This window comes from Bidens hawaiensis, unplaced genomic scaffold (assembly GCF_021521415.1).
Source record: "Bidens hawaiensis isolate Kalapana, Puna unplaced genomic scaffold, B.hawaiensis_p1.1 tig00018487_1, whole genome shotgun sequence".
NCBI classification, from domain to species: Eukaryota; Viridiplantae; Streptophyta; class Magnoliopsida; order Asterales; family Asteraceae; genus Bidens; species Bidens hawaiensis.
In genome coordinates, this window is record NW_027492795.1 from 261,276 (window position 1) to 277,405 (window position 16,130).

General features: G+C 34.6%; 2 protein-coding genes across 3 annotated transcripts; both read right to left on the bottom strand.

Moving 5' to 3' along the window:
• Positions 1-6,917: 6,917 nt before the first annotated feature.
• Positions 6,918-9,954, bottom strand: LOC143556244 (uncharacterized). The gene is made up of 11 exons (XM_077045618.1): positions 9,865-9,954; positions 9,577-9,704; positions 9,410-9,464; positions 8,645-8,715; positions 8,489-8,553; positions 8,371-8,415; positions 8,193-8,273; positions 7,630-7,697; positions 7,487-7,535; positions 7,238-7,398; positions 6,918-7,161 (listed from the first exon to the last, which is right to left on the bottom strand). The coding sequence occupies exons 2-11, from the start codon at positions 9,692-9,694 to the stop codon at positions 7,092-7,094; spliced, it is 783 nt and encodes a 260-aa protein (XP_076901733.1). The 5' UTR covers positions 9,695-9,704; positions 9,865-9,954; the 3' UTR covers positions 6,918-7,091.
• A 967-nt stretch (positions 9,955-10,921) lies between these two features.
• LOC143556245 (mitochondrial ATP-independent inner membrane protease subunit 1a-like) lies at positions 10,922-13,396 on the bottom strand. 2 transcript variants are annotated; one of them, XM_077045620.1, is made up of 6 exons: positions 13,330-13,396; positions 11,917-12,070; positions 11,617-11,841; positions 11,399-11,509; positions 11,229-11,294; positions 10,922-11,094 (listed from the first exon to the last, which is right to left on the bottom strand). In XM_077045620.1, the coding sequence occupies exons 2-6, from the start codon at positions 12,034-12,036 to the stop codon at positions 11,068-11,070; spliced, it is 549 nt and encodes a 182-aa protein (XP_076901735.1). In that variant the 5' UTR covers positions 12,037-12,070; positions 13,330-13,396; the 3' UTR covers positions 10,922-11,067. The 2 variants fall into 2 exon arrangements, with proteins under 2 accessions (XP_076901735.1, XP_076901734.1); XM_077045619.1 differs by having other exon boundaries at positions 11,617-12,070.
• Positions 13,397-16,130: the final 2,734 nt, after the last annotated feature.

Here is a 16,130-nt window from a genome sequence, read left to right on the forward strand (position 1 = left end):
ATGTTGCGTTTGGGTTGACCTATTTAAGCAAACGGGTCGTGTCAGCGACCCAAAATTGTATTTTTTCGTGTCGGATTTCAAGTCGTGCCAGGAATTGACACCCCTAATTGGTATATAGAAAATAATAGAGTGAACCATCTAATAAATTAAAATGGAACCATTTTGATTAGAATTTAAGTTGCTAGTCAAGTGGATAACCTCTCTGAGTTTGTTAACTGAATGTCACATGTTCGAATCCGTTTAACACTATTTTTTTTAAAAAAATTATGCACTCTTTTAGAGTTTCGTAAACCAAAACTTTTAAACAAAGATACAACTACAAACGCCTCTCTCTGTCTTTCTCCCTACCCCACCACGATTACGCAGGCGCCACACCTCCTTCCTCCGGTAGTCTGGACATCCGGTCGATCACAGACCACCGCCGCCAGTCGCAAGTTCGTGCTTTTCTCCTATCGCCTTCCTCCAGCGTTGCTAGCTGCTACTCTTTCTTGAATCCTCCAACCGTGACAGTGAGTTTAGAATAATTTTTAATTGTTCTTGATATTGTTAATTGTAAAATTATTTGTTAAATTTTATATTATAATTAGCAAATTAAACCAGTGGTAAAGCATTATTGTGTGATGAACCTACCCGAACAGACGAACATGCCCGAAATTTTTATACCTGGTTCCATGAAATTGAAGCGTTTAAAGCTAGTACACCACCTGAAAAAATTTCTGAATCCACCGCTAGTGATCATCGTTTAATTAAGGACGTTTTTAGGTTTCATGTTCAAATCCACATTTCACTGGTTTTATGTTAAAAACTCTTTGAAGGCCAGTTTCCCGCCACAAGCTACTATTTACACATTTCCCCTTGTTAGTAGGGTATTTTGTCGAAAACAAATTTTAAAGAAAATTCTTATTCATCTGACTCAAGTTAGAGTTGATTCATAATTTATAAAATTGAAGAAAATAGCATGCAATAGCCAAATGGATTTGATTTATAAAGAGTATTATTAAAGAGTATGCTTTGGTGTTCACTTTACTGTCAAATGATTATACCTTTGCTTTAAATACAATAGTACCCATGTGATTTATTAGCTGTTAGATTCCTCTCTTAATCCCCACTAAACCACCTCTATAAAACCCACTAATCTCACTCACACAAACTACTCAAACTAATCTTTCTAATCTCTACAACTTAATATAACACTTACCAAAATGGAAACCATCAAGCTAGCCACTACTCTCACCATTACACTCATGGTCCTGACTAGATATGGAGCCACGGCTCAGGAGCTTGTGGCCGCACCAGCACCTTCCCCATCAATGGAGAGCGCTGGAATGGCGTTGCAAGTGCCAGCTTTACTCGCAGTCTTTGTGTCTTTCGCGACTTATTTCTTCTAATGTGTTGCATTTAATTTATCTATAGTATCTTTCCTATCTTAAAACTATGCTCTTCAATTTCATGACTACTTTTGTTGTTTCAAACTTGAGTTTAATTCTACATTTGTAACCAAAGTTCCATTTGAATATGAGATGATGAAGATTTTATGATTTTTGTTGAACAATGACGATGATGGATAGTTTGCATGTCACTACTTATCCAACGTCCACAATTGAACTTATATCAAATATCAATACAATCAAAATCCGGTTGTTAAGCCTAATGAACGCATATCGTGTTTGCATATATTTATATATATAAGTGTAAAGGTTGTATATATAATATATATGGAACTTGAGGTGAACGTTGAATGATCTTATATATATTGCAATATTGTACAGAGGGAATGGGGTATTTCACTTCAGTTTTGATGTATAAAAACTTGTTTAATTATATTACTACCATTATTGTAAACCAAATATATACATGGGAAAACATTATGATGAAAGAAATATTTGGTTTTCAGAAAGGAGTCAACTCCCTACCAATGAAAAGTGAAAAACAACTTTTAAGGGTACTTTGCAATCCCGTTAATGAGAATACTTGCTTTAGGTCTGGCCAGTATCGTTGAGCCTGCCGTGCCTACGTACGGAAGGATATTTAGACGGGTAAGAAAACTCTTACTGCCAAGAGGCCAGTGTTTACATGTGACGATCCAACCTAGGGGTGTGAACCTAAACACGAACACACCCCCATACTTTTATTGATGTATAAAATAGTAAAATACCAACCCTAAGCAGACACGTCCGAACACGACATATAGTTATCCTATATATTTAAACGTGTCAAACGGATTGACAAGTGGTAATCATGTTGTAAACGTGTTAATCACTAATCAGGTTAATGGGTTGTAAAAGATTGGGTACACGAGCAAATTTTTGGGTTAACGGGTCGACCTATTGATTAAACGGGTTAAATACGCCCCCTGAACACGGCCCATTTGATTAAACATGTCAACCGAACACTATTAAAGGGCTAGATGCGACAACCCAAAACTTTAACTATTTTCTTGTCATGTTTCGAATCATGTCGCAAATTTTCACCTAATCCAACCACTACGTAATTCCACCTTTTAATTCTCGTTCGTTGCTAGCATTGATGCATTTGCAGTATATATGTTTAAACAAAATGAGACTACATAGGTCCCACAGCAATAGATATTGAAGTTTTTATAGCAAACTATTGAAAGCGTCATTGTAATTTATTACATTAATGTGGAAATATTATTCACAAGCATTAAAGGTATACATATGGTATATATATGATAACACACCTCATTCTTAGTATGCATATCCTCACAATTCACTAACATGAATAATACTGCCCACATGGCTCACATTATTGAAGTCATTCCAACAACATAAAAGGAAAGTAAAACAACCTTTAAAATGAACGATTGAGCTAACGTGTAATCATGACAAGTTTCGCATCTCTTGGACGGAGTTGTAAAACGTTATGCAACACACAAAGCAGGAGCAAAAAGGCTAGATATGTTGTAACAAACGTTTAGATAAAAATCAAATTTGAGAAAACCATATATTAAGTTTGTGAATAATATTTCCACATTAAACCAAAAAAACATATATATAATCTAGTATTAAAAAAAAAGTTAAAAGATTAATTTTTGGAAGTTATTTTGACTCTAATATAGAGTCGTGTTGGGTTTTTTCTATATTTGTTTAGTGTGGGATAGTTACTTCTACTAAGCTTTTCTTATCATTCTTGTTTCATTTTAATAATATTCTAGAGTATTTTATTAATTTACTTATATAATCAGGGTGTAACAAATTGTCCAGTCTGGAAAACAATGGCCAAATGGAATACGGATAGTTTTAACAGTTTGCATTAGACAACCACTCACTGTCAAATGATTATGCCTTTGCTTTAAAAACAATATTAACTAGATGATTAGCTGTTAGATTCCTCTCTTAATCCCCACTAAACCACCTCGATCTATAAAGCCCATTAATCTCACTCACACAAACTACTCAAAACTAATCTTTCTAATCTCTAGCTACAACTTAATATAACACTCTTAACAAATGGAAACCATTAAGCTAGCCACTTCTCTCACCATTACAATCATGGTCCTCATGGTCTTGACCAGTTGTGGAACCATGGCTCAGGAGCTTGGGGCCGCCCCGGCACCTTCCCCATCAATGGAGAGCGCTGGAATGGCGTTGCAAGTGCCAGCTGTGCTTGCAGCCGTTGTGTCTTTTGTGGCGTGTTTCTTCTAGTGTGTTGCATTTAATTTGTCTAGTATCGTTCTTATCATGAAACTGTGCTGTTTCATGACTGCTTTGATGTTTCAAATTTGTATTTCTGGAGTTTTAAGTCTTTATATTTGACATGAGATGATGAAGATTTCTATGGTTCTTGTGGTTGCTATGTTGTAGAGTACTCTTTTGAGTAATCGGTTTGAACACTGCATAACTCCATTTTATAACATGTTTTAACTCATTCGTAGATAGGTACGTCTGATTACCACTAGTGCATGGAGTTGACATGAAAATTCGGTAATATTCAAAATATAGACTAGAGAGTAAATCCAAATTTGAGTCATGGCAAATTTGGATTACCCAAAACGCCTATGGCTCAATGAAAGAGTTCCATTAAGATGTCTTGGCTTATTACTTTCGGGTTCTGTAACTTCATACATACCTAGCTTATTCCCTTTATAATCTAAGCCGCATTTGTCCAGTAGGTTTAGTATAAGTCTGGTAGTCGACTAGTTCTTTAGTTAGTTTCGTTATAAAAATTTTTTATTGGAATCATTGTCTCAAATTATTCAACCACAAACCTTTTCATGATAGAAAAATATAATTGGAATCATTGTCACAAATTATTCAACCACAAACCTTAGTGGGCTAGTATACTTTTAACAACAAGACTTTTAAAATACCTGTATAATCTTTAAATTAAGATCTCGCTATAATATTCCAAATCATTTTATTTACTCTTTTGGCAAAACAAAATAAATAAATAAATAAATAAATAAATAGTTGAATATCAACTATGTTTATTCTTTTCTACCAGCGACTCACACTCATATATCCTACTAAATTACACCAAGTGAAAATTCTACCTGTCAATGTACGAATCATCGCCTTTACCACCCAGCCAATGCTAGAAGCCTGGAATGTCGAATATCAAACTATCTAAATAGGAACAGACAGTATACCCCCCCCCCCCCCCCCCCCAATTAATTCAGGACCAGATGAAAGGAGACAAGAAGATATAAAGAGGCAAAGCTAGATTAATAAGATAAAACATGTCTAGAGCGGGTTCTAGCCTTTGAGCTCATGACTTAATTGAAAGGACTAGCTGCAAATAAAAGATGAGAAGAATGAACAAACCGGGTCCAGTCTCCCGGATGTATAGCCTATAGCCTGGCTCCACCACAAGATCAGGACCAAACTACAATCTCGACCAAGAATGCCCTAACAGCATGCTAAGGCATTTAATGTTCATCATTTTGTAAAAAGACAGATCTTGATCAGTAGACCAACATTAAATGCATACTCAGATCAGCATGGTGGGAGGTATATAAACAACTCTACTCAACAGAGAGCCGCATTGATTTCTCTGAACTACCATCACATATGAACAACGTTATATAGCCTTTACATGTGAAAGGAAACTTGAAATGAACAAAGAACAATGCACCACTACTACACTACTTGCGTGTGTTAGCATTGTTTATGTCCACATGGTATTGACAGTAGGAGCACATATACGAGCATGTGACAGGCTATGATCTATGAAGCAAATGCGTGTTTAATTCCGAAGAAACCATTACAATATATTTTATTGGTTTCATTAAACCGATAGCAACAGAAACCGATATTAACAAAAATCCACATTTGTGTTCCGGTTCTATTTCTTCTCCAATGTACATTGTGGATGGAATGGAAGGTGCCTGTGAGTGTGAGGTGTTGTTGTAGGAGACTCAGCAGTTGCGGAAGATGAAGAAGGTATCTTCGCCATGGATGGAATGGAAGGTGTCTGCGTCTGCCACGATAAACCTCAACTTCAAGCATATGTAATCAGCTCGGATTGATATAAAAACTCGAAATGAGCTTAACAAAGCCACAAATAAATTTCGTTTAGTTTAGTTAATGAGCATCAGCTCGAGCCTGTTTTATTTATCTTTTTCTTTATTGAACTTTTATGTATTAATTTACATAGCACACTCAAGCTAGAGCCGAGCTTTGTCTCGTACAGTACAACACTAGCTCAAGCCGAGCTAAGTGTCACATAGGGATGAGCAAATTCGGTATCAGTATCGAAATCGGTACCGATATCGGTACCGAATCAGTACCAAAGTTTTGAGTACAGTACCGGTATTTCCCGAATTTTTACCTCCGGTACCGGTACTATCCCGGTACCAGTACCATACTGGTACCGAACCGAATATTTCAGTACCAGTACCAAGAATTTACAATTTCCGGTATTGGAATTTTCGGTCGGTACTGAGCTTATCCTTAGTGTCACGGACCAATATTTGAAGATCGAGAAGCTTAATTTGTGTTGAAATGCTTGGGTTTGTTGGCTCGTCCCGGACTTCATCGGGCACGCCCTCAGCGGGAAAGGAGGCGTGCATGCCTAGTCGTGCTTGCACGACGAACGCATAGCTGGTAGCGAGTTGTTGCCGCTCGCCTGATGAGTCCAAGGCAGGACGAAGCCAGCAGACCCTGATCACGAGCGGACCAATTGGCTAGCCTTTGGGCATAACACGAAATCTGAGAGGTAACCCCGTGATATAAGGCTCGTTTAAGGTTTTTTCTAAAAATTCATGAAAATAATTAAAAACTTATAGGCACTTACTAGTAGATAACAAACAAGTCGAGCTTGAAGAAACAACTCACAAGCTGAGCTCGTTCACACCCGTAGTGTAAAACCCAAACCATGGTGGGCTTTGCTCCTTTACAGACCAAGCAAGCAAAGGTTAACTTATTTACAACAAGAAGCAAGGTGAATTAGCTCGTTTGTGTTAACGAACTAAAATGTTGAGCTCGAGTTTGACTCACCAAAAAACTAAAGTTAGCATGTAGTTCCTTGAGTCAGCTCGTTTAATTTTATTTTTCAAAGTTTGTATTGTTAACACTTATTGATTTGTATGTGTTTGTAATATTTTTTTTTGTATAAATTAGGGTTGTGTTAAAACTTGTGCTTTAATTTAAGCAAGCGAGTCAACAAGAAAACGAGAGCTTACCTTGGCTCGGGATCGGCTCGTTTACAAATCGAACCAATGTGATTTCAAGCGAGCTTTATTGCAAACTTGTTTTTAGCAACTCTAGTTTTGATCCCTCACAAAGCCATAATCCATGAAAACAAGTTATAAGACATTCGTTTTGTGTTCATTTACAATATCAAAATGATAAAATCAATGTTTTGAAAATAAATTGAATGAAGCAACTGTTAACACATGGTTTCAAATAGAAAAACCATGTCCAATGCTGTTGGGTAACATAACACATAAACCAGATGCTATATTAATCAAAATATTTTATACAATTCATGAGTGGGTGTAAAAGAAACAAAACCCTGGTATGATGATGCAAACCTCCAAAAGATTGATTATCAACATCAATAAACTTTAAAAAACAGTACACAAAAATTTAAAACTACTAATAGTCGACTGCAAATATCTTCCCGGTTGCCTATTTGTTAATCTTCCTCAAAGTGTTTACATATGTATAACTTGAAAATGATACAAAAAGCTTTCTAAACCTGAAAACATGCACAAATGTCAGTAAAATTTGGACAAGATAGAATAATAACCCAAGTGTCAAATTACGATACATACCATACCCATTGACTCAAGTGTTGTGACATCGCAGCATAACTGCGACGTGGATGTTCATTTAGCACACAATGCATTTGTCCGTTTAACGAACTTTGAGCACTCCATAAAGAAATCCATATATCAACTGGCCCGCTGTACTTGCGGATTATGTTAGTACTCACCTGACGAAACACAAATGGCATGTTGACTACCGAAAAGTCAAACATAAGAGAAAGTCAACCATTAAAAAAATGGGAAAGAAAAATATACCAGCTCCCATGCTTCAATATCTTGTTGTGCAGTATCAAGCATAAACCTTCTAATACAATAAAAGGAGGCCAGTTATTTATATAATACTTTCTTAACTACTAATTTAAATTTGCAGAAAAGTTTTATACAACAATGACACTTACCGCACACCATGGTGTACATCACGGTGATTACAGTGACCTGATACACCATATTTATCAAAAGTAATTATCTGCAACAAATTGTATAAGGTTATAGCCCTGCTTGCGGTGCGCACATATGATGTATATATGTGTGAACCCTCGGGTGGGCAAAAGTGAAATTGCACTAATTTTGACGTTATTTTACTAATCTCGTGAAAATAACGTTAAAAGTGACGGACGGTTAATCAGGCGTCATGTAGTGGCGTTGATAGCCGAAAGACAAGGGTACATGCACCGATCAGCCGGTGTCCCAATGATTGAGTGCTATGTGCCTTATGTCCAAGGCTTGATGCAAAACTACTATCGAGCCGGGGGTCTCACCGGAAGCAGCCTCTCTATCCTTATGGGGTAGAGGTAAGGCTGTCTACATCTTACCCTCCTCAGACCCTACTATAGCTTTGCTATTGGTGGGATATACTGAGTACGATGATGATGATGATGATGATGATGATGAAATTGTATAAGGTTAACGTTTATATGTTATTAAACGTGAAATGTGCAAAATTAGTGAGATCGGAACTTACAATGTCAATCGCGTGATCATTAATTTTCTTCTCAACAATCTTTGATAGCAAACTCGTATTCCATATTTTCCCAAAACCATCCTGAAGATAAATTCAAATAAATATTAATATATTATTCATAGACACAAAATAAAAATAAAAAGATTAATATTACTTATTAGTAGAGAAAGAAATAAACCTGAAAATCTGGATGATCCATTACTGTGACTTGTTGAATAGGAACCTATATGATCAAGTAACTATCATAAATAACAAAATTAAACATATACATAATATTGTGTAACATAATATATCACCTTGAGGATAGCAGAAGCTCTGTAAAGCTCTTCTTTTCTAACATCTCCCATATTATCCGCATTACCTGCAAACCAATTAACAACATACAACATCATAATAGTTACCTGCAAATGCATGTCACATTGACAACTCATAATAGTTACACGACATATTACCTGTTGACATGCACAAAATGTGCACATTATGCCCTCTTGAAGTCAGTAAACTGATTGTTGGTGAAAAGAACCTGCAAATAATATAGTTCAATACCATAAAGTTAATAACATTTTCCTGAAATAAAAAATATTAGGGTTCTAACTTCTAACCAGTGCTGCAAAAAACCCGACCAGGCGCCGATTAATCGCTAGTCATTACCCCACCGACTTGTTTCCAATTAATCCCTATTTGTTCAAAGTCGGTCAAAACTAAAAATTTTATACATAAAATTGGGATTATATAAGTATCAGTGTTGCAAAAATCCCGACTAGGCACCGATTATTCCCAGATAAATCGCTAGTCCCCACTTCATTGATTAATTTTGGGCTAATCGGCCAATTAATCGTTTAATGGTCAAATCTTACTGATGAGGTTCTGGCCAAAATCAGCGGTTTCTGGAGAGATTCCAGCAAAAGTCAGCGGTTTCCAGCAAGATTCCAACCAATTTCCGGCCAAAATGTGTTTGTGTATGTATAAAACTGAAAATTACATAGAAAAATGTGTGCGTGTATATATAAAACTGAAAATTATACATTATAGTCCGATCCGATTAATCGCTAGTCCCCACCCCACCGCCCGACTAGCGACCAACGATTTTTACAACAATGTAAGTATATTTGAAAATTTACATATAAATTCCAATCCCGACTAATTCCTATTTATCCCGATTAATCGTGCCGACTAGCGATTTCTACAACATTGCACTTCCAACCAAGTAACCATACATGGATTCATCATCGGGATGGGCGATGACTAGCAGGACATTTGTCTTTGATCCAGCTGATAGATTCAGAAAACAACAGTTATTAAAGTGGCTAATATATATAAGTATGAAAAATTAAATGTTATAATAGCATATATATGCATATGGGAAAACAGTTATTAAACTGACCAGTGTTGCTTAAGAAGGAAGATTGGTAGGAGTAAAATGATAATGCATGAAGGATGAATTTGCAGAGTGAAGCCAGCCATATAACAGCTACTGAAGTAAATAATATGAACCACTGCATCTTCTTAGCCCTAATAAAAGAATAAAATTAGGTTGATTAATAGAAGTTAAGAAATATGTTAATGTGTATAAATTTGAATTGCCAAATAAGATGTATAATTATAAAACCCTAGTTTCGAATTGCAATTGGAAGTGTACAAACAAAGCAGGTAATTTGACAGACTGACATACCTGAGAAGTGAATAACCAGCGAATCGAACCTCCGATCAAAGAAGACGTTTACAAGGGACGAAGAGGAGAGTAGGGAGTGGGAGTCGGGTCGGGTTGGGGGTAGGATTAGGATCCAATTTTTCTAAAACACATGGTACCGATATTGAAATGTTCGTTTCAGTATCAATACTCGGGATCATTTGCTCATCCGTATTAAGAACGGCTAATTACCGAAACAAACAAACCCTCGCATTCATTTAAGAACTGCTAATTAAATGAATGAACATGAAAAAAAAAAGGTTGTGTTCATTTAATTAAACGAAATAACATGAACACATGATTCGTTTGTTTAATTATGTCCGTTTATGCTCGTTTTTGGATGAAACTTTGGATGAAGCATCTACTCAATGTTTTATATTTATTCAATTGTGTTCATTTAGTATGTTCGCTTATGTATGTTCATGAATTGTTCGTTTAGAATTTAAATGAACGAACGTATACGAACACGAACATGTTAATTCTTAAACGAACGAACATGGGCACAAATATTTGTTTGGTTAAATGTTTATGTTTGCTTAAAGTGAAATGAACGAACGCGAGAATGCCCTTGTTCATGTTCATTCGGCATGTTTACACAACGAGACTCACTATTTAATCTCTCTCAAATAAACAATATTAATTTACATTTTTCATGAAGCAAATACCTGATAAAAAAATATCATGATACAACCGTTGTTATCAAAAGGCAACCTCAGTAACTTCTTATATTGTTTTTTAATAATCAGAAAATGATGGATTATTTTAGTAGCAAGCTTGACATGAAACTCAACATGACACGAACTTGAAAATCGGTTACGAAATTATTTAACCTGAAAGGGTATTTTATTTTGCAAGTTAATATTTTAAAACTTTTTAACTTGGTTACAAACACGGTTCTATAAATTCAGATTTTTGTTTTGATATCTGATTTATATAAAGACGTTCTTCGTTGGCATAGTATTCAACCTGTCTTGTGTTACTGAACATGAAACTGAAGATACTAAGAAAACAAACAAATCCATATCATATGATAAAACAGCAAAACTTTACTAGGACAAATATTATTCCTAAATTTAACAGTTGGTATACATGTTCCAATTATTAGTAAAAAAAATATCAGAAAAATAACCCTTCAAAGGATTCTCAGTATTAAAGGCATGATAAACTCACAACTCTACTGTTTTATCATGACTGGTTTGCCTGCTCCAAATCCTGTGACCAAAACAAATATGACCAAAATTTCAACAAAAAAACATAACTAGAAGACAATACAATCACCTTCTTATATGATAAGAAACATCCGAGAAAACATATAAACTAAGTAAAATGTCGTGTAAAGAATGTACCTTAAGGGCCGGGTCAACAGTTTCTGGTCTCCTCCCAATTGACCCAAATGCACTAGTGGGCCATATCTGTATACATTTATATATACACTCTCAAGCCTAACTAAATTTAATTACCTAACAGTTATAAAATCAGATGTAATATGATATGATCCAAATGATGAGAAACTTACCTTCCAAAAAATCTTCCCTTTAAGCAGCCCATAAGGAACCGGTCCAAAGTTCCTCGAATCATAAGAATTATAAACATTATCTCCTTGAACCCATACATGCCCCTTCGGAACCTACATATCACAATATTAACCCATCAACAGTTAGGTGTTAATCACACAAATTCACACTCAAAATACTGAAATAGTAAAAGATAAACATTGTAGATCAATCATCATACAATAACGGTCTCGGTTTTATCACTATTTTTGGGATCCACAATGTAGGTAATTTTGTCACCTTCCATTCCAGTGATCCTTTTGGTGACAAACTTTCTTGGATTTTCAGGAGATTGGAGTACGACCACATCACCGGTACCGGCTTTACCATTGCGGGTTGAGATTCTTTCTAGCAAGACGAGATCGTTATTAAGGCTAAAGGTAGGGAGCATACTAGGACCATAGACCTGCAGGTAGCTGATTAGTGGACTTTGATAAAAAGATAATATAAGATGTAAAGATTGCTTTTTAGTTTTTTTTACCACAGCGGTTGAGCCGAGGTAGGTATTGGTGACATGAACTGCACAGAAGAATTTGGCAACTAGAAAGCTTTTGTCTAGTGCTTCTTTTACTAAGAAGGCCCATTGCTGAAACAAACTCATCTTTCTTTAACCTTTTGTCTTCCAACAAGTGTACCTAGATTAACGGATAAAGAAACCAATTTCAATATAGATTTACAGCTCCTGGTTAGGCCTAAAAATTTTGACCATCATCACAAAATTGGGTAGATACGGGTCGCTTTTTAAAAATTTTGGGTTGATATGGGTGGATGTTTCTCATAGAACAGGTCCAAGTGGGTTGATTGAGACAACCCTTTCTAATGTGATGGGTCAGATTGGGTTGGTGTTATTTTACAAACGGATCAGAATAAGTAGGAGATTGGTACCATACCGGTACCGATCCCGATTTTCTTGAAAAGTTGGTACCGTTACCAAAAATCCTTGGTTCAGTACTAGTACAGTAGGAAAAAAATTGGTATATACCAGTACCGACCCTGAACTTCTTAAAAACATGATACAGGTACTGGTATCGAAATGCCCATTTCGGTACTTGTACCTGGTACCATTTGCTCATCCCTAAATTGGGTGCACGCACAACCCGGTGCTGGTACGTGTGTAACGCTTCATCAGACACCTAACAGGCGTCGGAATGCGCATAACCGACATTAACGACGCGTAACAAACGCCGCACCAGTGCTTGAACACGAGTAACTGGTGGTTACTCATGCAGAGCCAGTTACGCATCAAGCGCTAAGTTAAGTGCATACAAATGCGAGTTATGCACGTTACGTAGCGCCAGACACGCATTCTCGGTTCGGTACACGTAAACGGCACGAGAACGCGTGCAACTGGCATTTAAACACACGTAACCGACACATGAACCCACGTAACCAGCAATAAACCCTTTTATGAATCGACCCTAACCCGTTCTGACCCACCCAACCCGACCCCGTTTGCCGGTCCTACTCCTAGTTGTTATTAAGGATAAGCAAAGGACTAAACTTATCAATCTACCAAATTATTAAAAAATAATAATAATAAACAGCAAACACAATAACACCAATATAGAGCATCCTCCAAATATTCACAGAGAAATAAAGTTTAATTTTTAACAAAACCCAGATCAATAGTTTTGTCTCAGGCATTTCGTCGAACAGTTGATACGCATTATGAATCAAGACTTTCATATAACAAACACCCATCATAGAAACACCCCTACTAATAATAAATCGATTTTCAAAAGTATGAATAGAACAAAAACTTATATTGAACACTAAATCCATGAAAAGAACAAAAAACTCGTTTCAGTTGCTAAGGCTAATTGTGTGTATGATCTTGCAGGATATAGAGCTGGTGAATATGTGCAGCAGATATAAGTGGAGTGATTATATTTACCTTAAAAAGATAATATTGATCTCGCCGTCGCCGTCGCCGGTGCCGGAAAGAGAAACGTCGAATAGTGAAGATTTGGGGAAGTTGATAATAAACCTCATAAAGTTGGGTCTAAATGTTTAAATATAACCCCCTAGTTTTATAAATTATAAAACAACCACGATAAACTGCATTGAGCTTTTACGTTTTCTTATTTTCCAACGCCTTACATTTTTTTTAGAATGACGACAATATACTATATGACTGGGTGGTCGCAGGTGTTTGGAACCCCAGAGAGTTTCTCCTGAAGGGCGTAAACCCTAGTTCCCGGGTCCTCCCCACGTCCTTGGAGAAACATTTTCCTCTTATGCCACTAGATACCAGTTACGCCGTTATATGAGTCGAAACTCTCTGGCGTAACGCATGCATGATACAATCCCCGTTTTGCTGCATAAAATTTGTAAAACAAATTAACCAACAATCTAGTTAAATAAATTATTAATTTTTTTTTGACTTTTTGTTGTTATCGAACTTGGAGATAAGGATATAAAAAAAACAATATAAGAACACTAAAATAATAAACAAATCCATATAAAATAAAAAGCAGCAAAACTTATAACTAGAACAAAATGAGAATTTTTAGAAAAAAAAAAAAAAACAAACCAGCAAATGACCTTTGAAAAAAGCCTAATTTTTATTTTTGTTTCAATAATCAGCTGGGCTATAGCCCATAAGGTTACCTTATACGTATATATATATTTTTTCTTCTTCTAATTACACTCAAATATAACTTATTCTCAAGTAGTAATAGAAATTATAATTGTATAAAAGTAATATTTATTTTAATATAGAGTTTTCTAGTTTCTTTCAAGTTTACATAAAATTTATTAGAGTGGTATTGGTGTTTATTTCACATAAGCGAGGTGTTTATTCTGACACATGGCATTCTGAGGTTAATTTTCATTATCAATTTTCCTTCAAAATCACTTCTCTACTATTAATGGAAAAGAAAAAAAAATCTTGGTTCTAAATATAGTATTGATTATAAATTAAAAATATAGTATTAAGTGGTCAATATCTATTGATTGAATTATTAATACACTAAATTATATTCTAAACATATTTAATATAAAAAATATTAGTATAATAATTATGTGTCATAAATATATTTTCTTTAAGATTGAAATGTATATACATAAAGGAGTTTATGTTTAAAGAATGCATTAACATTCAATTTTTTGAGACATCTTCATATTAAATAAAACTATAATAATTTTTTTTATTTTCTTTTACAAATATTTAGTTTTAAAAATCATAAACAAATTTTCCATTTTTATATTTATTACAAGATTATTGTGATAGTTGAACAAAGTGTGTTTATAAAGACAACATGAATGTTGATTAAAAAGGAAAATCTGTGTCTTTTTTGTCTATGGCCATAGTTGAACAAAGTGTGTTTATAAATACAACATGAATGTTGATTAAAAAGGAAAATCTGTTGTCTTTTTTGTCTATGATCGGGTATGGAACGTATAACATTTTTGTGAAAGACTTTAGTTACATCTTTCACATCAAAACGCCTCATTGTTTTAAATGTTGCTTTCAGTGACATTTTTTTCGTTATTATATACCGATAGTAGAACAACTCATTCTTGATTTAAAATTCAAATATATTTGATGATAACAAACGACTATATTTGTAATACATTTTTTTACATAATATAAAGAGACTTAATTATTTTTTTATTTGTATTAACTTATTCATTGTGATTTATATATTAATTTATCCCGTGTAATACACGGGTTTCTAAAGCTAGTAAAGTTATAAATTATAAATATATGCTTTAAATCTATCCATTTATTTTTTCGGTTAATTTAGTAAACTATATATATGTTAAAATGTAATGATAGTATATACCAGTCACTTTCAGACATAATAAAGTTTATCATATTTAATTTCTTATTTTCTTATCAAGGCTTGTTTTGGGTTTTTTTGTTAAACTTAAATTTGATTTTTATGGGTCAAAAGTTGGTAAATAAATTGTTTGGTACAAGTTAACTACATTTATGTCAAAATTTGTTACAGATCAAAATTGGGAAATCTGAGTATTTTAAAGGTTTGAGAATGCAAATAGACTTATCGTAAAATTTGTTACGGGTTCAAAGTGTTTACTTACGGGTGAAAGTTAGTATTTTACAAATTATTCGGGTTTCAAGATTATTTTCAGTGACATTTTTAAAAAATAATCAAGATGTTCGGGATTTGGCAAATTGACTATTTTTTCTTTGAATATTACAATTTAAGAAAGATTGCAAACAATTTCGTCATACTTGTAACAACTCGTATTTTTCATTTGTTATATTTAATACCAATACCCGATCCGTTTTCTGTTAGGGCATGAATTTTATGCTGATGATCCTTAATTCTTAACTCTCTTATGGATAGATTATCCTTGAGATATGTATCAGGTAATAAAGGATCAACGATCCTCGATGTTATTTGTTTACTAATAATTACGTTTATTATGGTGATGTGTTAGACATGTATAACAACTTTAAGATCCAGTCTACTGTATGTTCCACTACAAGGCACCTACAACACATGGTCAAGATTGAAGACTAAGCTAAAGCAAGAAGTGATGGAATAATAAGATCGATTGCTAAGTACTAGAAGACAAGATATGTTATTCTTAAAGACGTGCTTGCATAAATTATCCTCATGGAGTATTCTCTAGCTGGAGTATGGATCCAGGATCCTTATTCAACATAGCTATTAATGGACGATTTCGTGTGAAGATTGATGTTTAAATATCAACAAACGGCTC